Here is a 10,220-nt window from a genome sequence, read left to right on the forward strand (position 1 = left end):
GCTAAACAGGGAGTAAAGAGCATTTCTAATTGCTCTGACTAAGTCACAATGCAGGTACTCTTAATAATCCCCATTCGATCCCTTCCAGCCAAACTAATCTGGCATTTGATAAAGCCAGAAAGTTGTTACAGCTTTCAAAGTCAATGTGGAATATTTGATTACAACAAATACATTAGATAAACACAAACAAGTCATGAGCTCGTCTATCAAATCGCCGAATTTGATGCTGATGCCAGATGAATCCATCATAGATGTGTCGAAACTAAAGGGCTGGGAGTGGATTAATTTGCGCGTGAGTCCTTTCGATCTACTCATTCGGGCTGATGAAATTTCATTCATCATCTCGTAGAAACAAATTGAAGATCTTTCCCTGGAGCCATGCTACCGCCGATACGTTGAGCGCCTGGCCGTGGTCAATGTATCGCTCTTCGTGTTCCTCGCAGAGCTATTGGGATTCATACACGTGCTTTTGCAAATAATGTACAAGGGAGTGAGTTCGCTGCGATTGGCACATCGCCTGACCTAATTAAGCAGTCTCTTCACCTCTGCAGTTTACGATCCGGACAACGGCTCCATTCATATTTATTATGGTGCTGCTGCCGCTCATAGTTTTGATATGTTTCAAGGACAAGAAGAAATATGCTCGATTTCGGCTTTGGAACATCTTGGCCAGCTGCGCAGCTGCCCTGATGATAGTATTGACGGGTATGGGTATCTAGGTGTCTCTAGTCAATAGACCCATTAACAGTTTGCCTTAGATACCTTCTTTATGGCGCTGAGTGTCGGCCCTGATGTGCATTTAAGGAGCTCCTACGATCACGTCGTTACCATATCAATATATTTTCTACTGCCAATTTCCGTCTATGGCAAACCCTCGTTTCTTGGCTTTGGATCTACCGCGATCTATTTCTTATATTATGTTTACTCAAGCCTGTCGATTAGGGAACCGATCAGCCTCAGCAGCCATGGATCCTATGCCATCTATCTGGTTTCACTGAATGTTTTCATGGAGGGCTTTCGCATTTTCATCGAATACGACTTGAGGAGAATGATATTGAATCGTCGCAAGTTGCTGTATCAGAACATTAAGCTAAGGGTAAATCGAATTTCGTATTACCTGTCACATCTCATTGAATCTCTTTAGTCCGCCGTGCTAATGGAAAATGACATCATGGAACAGCTATTGTCATCCAATATCCGATCAACTCTGAAAGCGGAAATGTATAAGCACATCGATGAGCAGCGGCAGGGTATGCGATATTTCACATCAACGTTCGTATTGATCAGAAAATCATCTCATTTCATATGCCTAATGCCATTTGTAGTCTTCTCTTCATAGAGCTGTATTCAAATGTCTCTATACTGATCGGCAATATAACAAACTATCAGCTGATAACACAGCTCGACGTGTCCGAGATTCTGGAGATTCTCAACGGTATTTGTGTGCGGTTGGATCAATCGGCAGCTAAGCATAATGTCCTGCCGATCAAGTTCCTAGGCAATTTCCTTAGCTGCATCTCCGGAATAATCCCGAAATCAACCAGGCGTACGAATGCCTGCGTAGATTTTGCTCTAGACTTTATCAGCATTGTAGATGAAATACGTCAGGAGAAGGAACTCAAGATTGCAGTTCGCGTGGCCGTTCATGATGGTGAGGCCTTCACCGCCATTGTGGGCCGTCAGAAGTGCTGCTTCGATATCTGGTCACAGGATGTGGCCATAGCCCATTGCATGGCATCGCTGGGTCGCAAGAATATGGTGCACGTGTCGCAGAAAACGCTCCGTTTGCTGCATAGTGAATATAACTATGAGAATGGCCCGGAGGAGGCCCAAAGTCATTCGCTCCTGCAGAAGGCCAATATTACCACATACTTGATCGGGCCTCAGCCCCGAGTCATAAAAAGTACCACGGGCAATTTTTTCATGCGTATTTCCAAAGACTCAGAGTCGAATTCAGATAGCTTACCCTATCATAGTATGCTACGGAGCTCGTTCTATTCGGTATCAAGAGCATCAGTCGCATTTGATGGGAAAGACCTTGATGCGTTGCGCCAGAAAACTGCTAGTTGCCTGCTCGAAAAGGTAGAGTTTATGCCCGTCGACAGCATCAAGTAAGTATAATGTGCCTTATCGACTATAAATATCATAAATAGTAATGTACATGGAATAATACCACACACAGCCTAGCGAGATTTTTCGATTTCTCAGATCGCATCGAACGTGGCAATGAGGATTATGTTATCAAGCATTATATCACGCCATTCTGGAGAATCTATCGCAAGCCCGAAATTGAAAGCGGCTACAATGGTCAGCCAGATCTGTTATTTAAATATGCCCTATTATTAATGGTATTCATTGCCACAGTCTTTTGTATAATGGCCCTGTTTCCACCATTCAGGTAAACATCTCTCTATAAGAAAAAGAAGAAGCATCTTCTAATATACTCCCCTAAACAATTACACCTTCAATATTGTTTCCCAATTTCTTATATTTTTTTATTACCTGATGAGAAAATAATTGATGAATCTCTTCCCATATATCTTTACTCAATAATATATTTTCTATAACATTTTTAACGATTTCATTTAACAAATTCCATTTGTCTAGCTCTGTAATTTCATACAAAATGCTTTATATGTACGCGATATTGATTATAATATGTCTGCTTGCCTTCTATAACAAAATTACAATACAAATTTCCAAGCATCGTGCAGTGTCTCCACCGAAATTTTTCCTACATCGCTGGCTCTGTACATTTAGTCGATGGCTGGAAGAGAAACGAATACTGCGCTCTATAGTCTATGTATTGTGTTTGTGGATGGTCTATATTTTGGGCACTCTAGAAGCGGTACGTATGTAAACGATTCTTATTTTATATGCATTTGTATATATGGGATATGGCTATAGATTATGCTTCGACGGGAAGAGCTAAAACTTATAGAATATAAAACCCTGTCGAGTCCGAGTATCGTTGAGCCTTGGGTAAGTTGGGATATAAAGTGTAAGGCCGAATAGATTTATATGTGATTACCATCTGCAGGAAGCTTCAGAGCATATGATTCTAGTGTTCATGCTCTTCACCTTTCTGTCCGTACCGCTGATCTTCAAAGCGTCGCTGATCGTTCTGCTCTGCATAATTCACATCCTTACCTTGTATGTGTTCTACAACATAAAGCACAGCAAACAGAAAACGAATATGGGTCTGCCGGCAGAAGTGGCAAGTGTTTGGCACTTGTTATCGGCCTGCCTCTATTACATGATCTTGGATCATCACATAATCTACCTAAAACGCGTGAGCTATTAGTGAGTATGGGAAGGGAGAAAACTCTGTCCAATATGGACTCTATTTAGTTTCTAATGCCATCTTTTAACTTTAAGCTTTCTGCTTAACGCTAACAAGAAGCGGGAGCTAATAGAGAAAAGCAAGAGCAATGCAGAGCATATCCTGGCTAACATGTTGCCCACCTACCTTGTGCCCATATTTATAAATCACCCCTCTAACGATCTGCCATATCACAAGTACGTTGCGAAAGTCGCCGTATTATTCGCTTCCATTGTCAACTTCCCATTGGATACGACTAGTCTGCGTGTGCTTAACGAATTCATTTGCTATTTCGATGATTTAATCGAGGAGTATGCGAAAGGCTTTAAGGTGGAGAAGATCAAGGTCATAAACTGGACCTATGTGGCTGCTTGTGGCCTAGATGCAGGCGACAATCTATCCCAGTCAAGCTGGACTTCCATAAAGAAACCGGTCAGAGGCCGTTTATCCAGAGTGTCAAATGTATCGAGTAACTATAACTCTAAACACATATATCTTGAGAGTTCTTCAAATTCGCCTATTAGTAGGTGAACATATTCAGATACCGGAATTGCTAAACTATAATCCACGATTCAATCATCCGCATCTTGAATACAGTGATTATTGCGTCCTGTATCTGGTTCACTATGCTGCCGATATGCTGCGCATAATGCAGGATGTATCCATGCAAAATCTAACTATGAAGTTCCCCAACGCCATGCCCGGACAACTAAAGATTGGCATTTCGCATGGACCTGCGCACACCGGTGTTGTGGGCCAATCCCGCTTCTATTTCGATCTCTGGGGCCGAACTGTCAACTGGGCCTCGATTATGGCAGAGAAGGGCGTTACTGGCCACATACACGTCACCGAAAACACGGCTCGAACATTGAGCCATTTGGATATCAAATGCTATTATCGCGGCCTCGAGGATAACCCAATCGAGGGCAGAACTTCGACATACCTCGTCGACCTGAACGATGAGCTCAACTTCCAGGGGGTCGATGAGGCGTCTTGGCTTCAGTTCCCAAATGACGAGAGATTGGCTAAGCCCACAAGCCACAATACTGTCAAGTATGATAGGCGGAGCGATGACAATAATGATGGAAAAGACAAAAGTCAATAGCTGAAGTAAACTGGAAATGTATATACCTATGCGTATCAACTGAAATAGAATATAATCTGATATCATGGCGGTATTTCAATTTAAAGACAATTTCGTATATATAGATATATATTATAGATATATTACATATAGATATATTTGTTTATAACATATATTCGTATAATACAGATTATTATGGGTAGGGATTAAAACATATTTTATGGGCCTTTACTCAGTTGTCTGACATACATAAAATACATATATGTATATATAGATATATATGGTATATATATTAAATTTATATAACTCATAAATTATTCACTATTATAATTAAAAACACGCATTTCAACTTTAACATTTCGTAGAGCTTTTGAGATGAACGAAAAACGAAGCACCACACGGTTAATAGCATCCTCCACTTTGGGATTTGTTTTCTGTTTGTTTTGTGCACAGTTTTGAGCTTAAGTTATGATTGCAGCTGGTCATTGGGGACATCGGCTCAACTCTACTCGTTTCCATTGGCCGTGAGCAGAGCTGTATCCTCCGGTATAGGCTTTCGCTTATACGACGGCTCGGTGGCCAGGTAAACAACGAGACCGCCGAACACAACATAGAGCACGCCGATAATGTTGGCCAATACGCCCGCTGAGGGCAGCTTCGAATAGTTGGGGCTAGACAAAGACAAACATTTATGGAGCATTAGCCAAGTTATAAGCGTTTATAAATTCAGATAGCATACATCGCAAATATGGCCTTCTCGGTGAGCCCCATAACGGCGCTGGCAATGGCTAACACAAAGCCAAACAGTCCGAAATATATGTGCAGCGGCATCAGAGCAATCTTATAGTTCTCCCGCATGCCCGGCACCAGAAAGGCCATAAACCCGGCCACATACTGCAAGCAGAAGATGATGACAGCGGAGAGACCCAGCCACGAGTGCAGCGAGTACATATTGGGAATGGGCGGATCAACCAGATTGTGCGAATCGAAGACCGTCTTCAGCGCAATCACCGTCAACACGAAGGCGGCCATGTGAATGCCGGCGTGGGTGAGCTTCAGTGTCTTCTTGCGTGTGGTGCGAAAGCCGCGATAGACGAGTATGGCTGCAAAAGAATTGCATTGGAGTGGCCGATTAGTGGCACCTTTTCCGGCCTGGATAACTAACTAACTAACTGACGGCAGCTACTCACAATTGCCGTACAAGTAGATAAAGCCAATGGTCATAAATAGCGGATGCCAATTGAACTCCTGCTTGGGATTGTCGGTGCCGCCCAAGCCACCGAAATGCTGCCCGATCCAGGTGCCAACCAGCACAATCATCGTCAAGCCGCACAGCTGTGTTAGCACATAGAGCACCTTAAAGTTGATCAGCGTCGGATCCATATTGGATTTGTTGTTGCCTGAAAAAAAGAAGAAGTAAATAAATAAGACAATAAGAAAGAGTTGGCCGGGAGTCCCCGACTATGAGATGCTCTGAAATATCATTTAACAGCTTAAGTTTTTTAACATCGATTTATCCACCCACATGTTTAATTCTGTAGATTTTATAGATCAATGCGTTTAAAAGTTGGGGAAAATAAATTGATCTAAATCTATGTATGTACATATATAATACATATTTAGATACATATATCCATTTGTATGCGCTAAGCAGTCCAAAATTTCATATTTCCACAATATTGTTTTAATTAAGAATAAAGAATTTTTATTTATTACGATTATCTAAACATTCAGCTGTATTGAAGCAGACAGAACATTCTTCTGTATACATATTTTTTGCTCTGATCTATTTTTAGAATTTTAGCGTTACTTGGTAATTGACCCGACATTTTCGCCATAGCTGACACATGATATCATAGGGAAATTCAATAGATTTCGAAGCATACGCGTCGACGAGGCATAGAAAACCGCATTCAGTTGTAATTCCAATAAATCTAGCGATAAACAAAGGCTCATCTAACAGCGTCGCCGGCAAACTGAGATCTCTAAACAAACAAGCCAGCACGCACTGATACCAAATGCGCGAATAGATTATTAGATTACTGCCCCCCCAACTGGAGACACGCCTCTAAACTGATATTGTAATTGTTTTTCCCAACTATAAGATGAGAGGCAGAGGCTAGCATATGCCTTGCCTGCGAACCTCTTATCAGGGAAGTGCGTGTAAACATTGTCTAGCAGCCACTTCGGCAAGCTTTGGCAGTGGCAAAAATAATGATACCAAATCGCTTTAAACAGTATTGTTCAGCGTGTATCTATTGTATGGGGTTTGTCGGAGCGAAAGATGAACAAGAAGAGAGAGAGAGAGAGAGAGAGAGAGAGAGGAAGATAGAAAATAAATGGCAAATGAATTAAAAAATTGCTGTGCTTCTCTGATAAATTGAAATGTTTGTAGTCATGTAGGGAATAATAATTTACTGAGTGTTGAAAGCGCAACTAGAAGTTAGATAAATAATAGAACTAACTGAAATTCAAAGACGACGATACACAGCAAGATCTTACGAAGAGCGTAAATGTGAAGAGGAAATTATAGATTATTTTTATTTAAGATTTTTTTTTTTTAAATTCAGACAGAAATTAGATGTTTTAGAAATTTTCGAAGAATTTTATATGATGAAATAGTAGTAAATATACACAAATATAGCATAATACTGAATACTTTTATGTATGAATAGCTCACTAGCAATATACTGCTATATATACTACCATAGGTTATTATATGCTACTATTTGCTATTACAGCACAATTTATTAGTATATATCATATCAGGACACTGTCTGCTATATTATCTTACACTACTATTTGCTAATAAAGTATTATATACAACTATTTGTGTGTACATCACTCTATAGTACAGTATATACTTCTTGCATATAGCATAGTCAAATGAGCTCACTTCTGGGTTCAGTTACCTAGTTAAGAGAAACCTTGTAACAAGCCATGCTCAGATAGCGAATTTTTAACATTTCACTTATCAGACGCTTTAATTAAAGGTTTTTTTTTTTTTTCTTATGCAAATGAGTTTTGAATTCTCAATTGAAACGAGTCAAGATAAACCGAATGTGGCACAGTCTTTTCATTAGATTTCTTTTGTGTTTGTCTGGCACGTGTCACAGTTATACAATCGACAACATTTTCGGCTGGCTCCATAATTTTGGGGCAAGTGAAATGAATTGGACATATTCGAATGTTAATTAGGGTGCATATTATAGTTAATTGACTGTTAGTTAAGCAGCCGTGCTGCAGTCGTTGCTGCTCGGCAAAGCGTTGCAACAGATCGTGCGCAAAATTTGAAGGTAATGGGCAGAAGAAAATACAAGCAATACATAAATAATCCACATAAAAAGTAAAACTTTTTGAAGATGCGACGCCGATGACTTTGGAAAAGCGTAAAAAGTTGAAAACAGCAAAAGTAAAATAAATAAAGCATAAAACACAAGAAAAAATTGCTGAAAAACTAAAGTGAAATTCAACTTGGTGCGAAAATGTTGTTGACTGAGCAAACTGAAGCCGAGAGAGAAGCAGAGAGAAAGAGGGCGAGGCAGTGAGACAGCAGATGCCAAAGAAGGAGGCGAAGCACGAGGATGAGCAATGTTAATGCAATTGCATTGGCACACGCTCGCCCTCTCGCTCACTCTCGCTTAAACCTATCACTTCTACGCATGTATGCGTATGTGTGTGTGTATGTGGGTTTGTTTGGATTTCTTTCTTTCTACGCTTGTCCGTCCTGCTCGTCCGGCTGACCGGTGTCTGCGTTTTATTATAACTTTTACTAATTCGAAACTAAAATGTTAAGCGCTGTTATTGGTGAGCTGTTGATTTTTTGAAAGCTATTTGTTGCGCTTAGTATTGGTTGCTGTTGCTATTGTTGTTATTGTTGTTGTTGTACCTTTGCTTGCGGTCGATTCGACGGCGGCAGCAACTGTTGGCTGCACTTGTTCCGTTATTGTTGTTATTGTTGTTGCCGTTGCTGCTTGTTGCTTTTGCTCCTCAGCCGCCTTGCCGCTGCTATCGCCATTTGTTGCCGCTGCTGCTGCTGCTGCTACCACTGTTATTGTTGCTGTTGGTTCGGCAACAGTGACAGGCTCGGCTTTAACTTCGATTGAAGTCGTCGTCATCGTCGCCTGCGCCGCCTGTTCAATATCCATATCCTTTGACATTGTGGTTACACTTTTGTACAAAAATCAATACACAAATGGTTGGCTAACAACACTGATTAACATCTAATCCAGCTTTGATTTGCAGGCAATGGCATATGAGTAATACAACTCGAAAGACAGTAGCACAGAGAAACACGGCACACAGAACCAATTAACACACCGATAGTCACAACCGAACACCACAAAGTGCAATGCGCAACTGAATTCAAAGTTGGCGCTTTGCACAAAGCAGAGCAGCAACGCCGCAATGGAGCAGCGGCGCTGGCAGCGGCAAGCTTTAACAAAAACAACATTGCTCGCATGCGAGTTTTGACTACTGAAAAGAGCTTTTAATATTTTTTCATATGCTCATAAAGTTAGTTAATTATTAACCATAATTTAATATTCCTGTTTGATGCACATTCGAGCGCGTAATGTGTTGGCCATTGTCTAATTAAAATTGGCATGCAATGGGTTAGCCCAACCTTGTTGTTGTTGTTAATATGCTAGGCATACGCTACGGCGATTAGTGAAGTCAGCAAGGGGGAGGGGTTGGGCGCAGCTGTACATTCCTTTGATTCTATTGAAATGGAATTTTTTTCTGAGCTGCATTTCAATTGAGGTGTTGGCTTGCAAATAACATGTTCTATGCATAATAATTGCACCCACAATACATAGACACATATTCATATACACAGTCTCACTCGCAGCCTCTCTCTCTTTCTCTCTCTCTCATACACACACTCAAATACACCCACACACTTACCCAGTGTGAATAGCATGTCGTATGCTTGATAAAATTTTGCTTGTTTCCTTTTTGCTGCTGTTGTTTAATTTGAATTTTAAGCGGCTTATCAAATGTGTTCGATTGCCAGAGTTTTTAGATAATGAAATGTTGACTTGCAAGTATTTTTAACTAATTTTATCTTTGCCAGCTGTCTTCACTTGTTGAACTAACTGCGTTGTTTGCAGGATTCGAGCTGTTGTTCTCGGGTACATCAAAAGTCATCCATATGGAAGCAGCGAAAATATCTGCAAAGGCAGCGACGCCTACGCAATACCCCTCAAAAAGCATCTACAGCAGCGTCTAAAGCTTTTGCTCAAAAGCTTTTAGAACCTAATACCAACAGGCAAACCACAATACACAAACGCTCAATCTATGTTAACCACTTGTTGGATATTATGGATACAGTCATGCGATTTGTTTATAATGAAGCTTTTTAATATTACAAAATATTACTTACGGTATTGTGTGTCAAATCGTTAAAAAGTGTAACAAGCGCCACGTTTTTTGTTTTGTTTATTGGTTTTGTAGCACGCGACTGCCAAAAATCCAAGCACAAGAGCCACAGCGATATTTACCACAACTGAGCGATCCAAGCAAACCACAACAGAGCGGCTGATTCGTTAACGTCAGCGCTGACGTCGGCATCGGCAGAGAAAGCAAATAAATGAGATCAAACGAGCAGCAATCAATGCGCGCCGAAGCCGTTGACCGACTATCAGTCGTTGTCATTCGGCATTATCATTACAAAAACTATATACAAGTTCAAGGTTTCACTTTCCCTTGTAGCGCTTTGTAATCGATCTGGATGGCCCTACATTTTGAATTATTTGTATTGTTTACTCATTTGGAAAAGGCGGTTGTATCAAATATCAGCTGGCTATAGAGATG

The 10,220-nt window shown here is 40.7% G+C and overlaps 2 protein-coding genes across 8 annotated transcripts; one reads left to right on the plus strand and one right to left on the minus strand.

Moving 5' to 3' along the window:
• Positions 1–107: 107 nt before the first annotated feature.
• On the plus strand, positions 108–4,512 carry LOC6582131 (adenylyl cyclase X E). Of its 5 annotated transcripts, none has more exons than XM_032731575.2 (12): positions 109–292; positions 350–490; positions 552–705; positions 759–1,096; positions 1,145–1,272; positions 1,326–2,111; positions 2,183–2,398; positions 2,608–2,848; positions 2,908–2,982; positions 3,041–3,303; positions 3,379–3,791; positions 3,850–4,512. In XM_032731575.2, the coding sequence occupies exons 1-12, from the start codon at positions 194–196 to the stop codon at positions 4,425–4,427; spliced, it is 3,432 nt and encodes a 1,143-aa protein (XP_032587466.1). In that variant the 5' UTR covers positions 109–193; the 3' UTR covers positions 4,428–4,512. The 5 variants fall into 5 exon arrangements, 4 of the variants coding, with proteins under 4 accessions (XP_032587466.1, XP_002007840.2, XP_043865814.1 ...); XM_002007804.4 differs by having other exon boundaries at positions 110–292; positions 3,847–4,512; XM_044009879.1 differs by having other exon boundaries at positions 110–292; positions 1,181–1,272; positions 3,847–4,512.
• A 163-nt stretch (positions 4,513–4,675) lies between these two features.
• Positions 4,676–9,924, minus strand: LOC6582132 (plasma membrane ascorbate-dependent reductase CYBRD1). 3 transcript variants are annotated; one of them, XM_015162294.3, is made up of 4 exons: positions 9,790–9,924; positions 5,597–5,806; positions 5,146–5,509; positions 4,676–5,077 (listed from the first exon to the last, which is right to left on the minus strand). In XM_015162294.3, the coding sequence occupies exons 2-4, from the start codon at positions 5,787–5,789 to the stop codon at positions 4,912–4,914; spliced, it is 723 nt and encodes a 240-aa protein (XP_015017780.1). In that variant the 5' UTR covers positions 5,790–5,806; positions 9,790–9,924; the 3' UTR covers positions 4,676–4,911. The 3 variants fall into 3 exon arrangements, with proteins under 3 accessions (XP_015017780.1, XP_015017781.1, XP_002007841.2); XM_015162295.3 differs by lacking the exon at positions 9,790–9,924 and adding an exon at positions 9,312–9,507; XM_002007805.4 differs by lacking the exon at positions 9,790–9,924 and adding an exon at positions 8,296–8,765.
• Positions 9,925–10,220: the final 296 nt, after the last annotated feature.

The sequence above is a fragment of the Drosophila mojavensis genome, unplaced genomic scaffold (assembly GCF_018153725.1).
Source record: "Drosophila mojavensis isolate 15081-1352.22 unplaced genomic scaffold, ASM1815372v1 contig_74, whole genome shotgun sequence".
Classification (NCBI taxonomy): Eukaryota; Metazoa; Arthropoda; class Insecta; order Diptera; family Drosophilidae; genus Drosophila; species Drosophila mojavensis.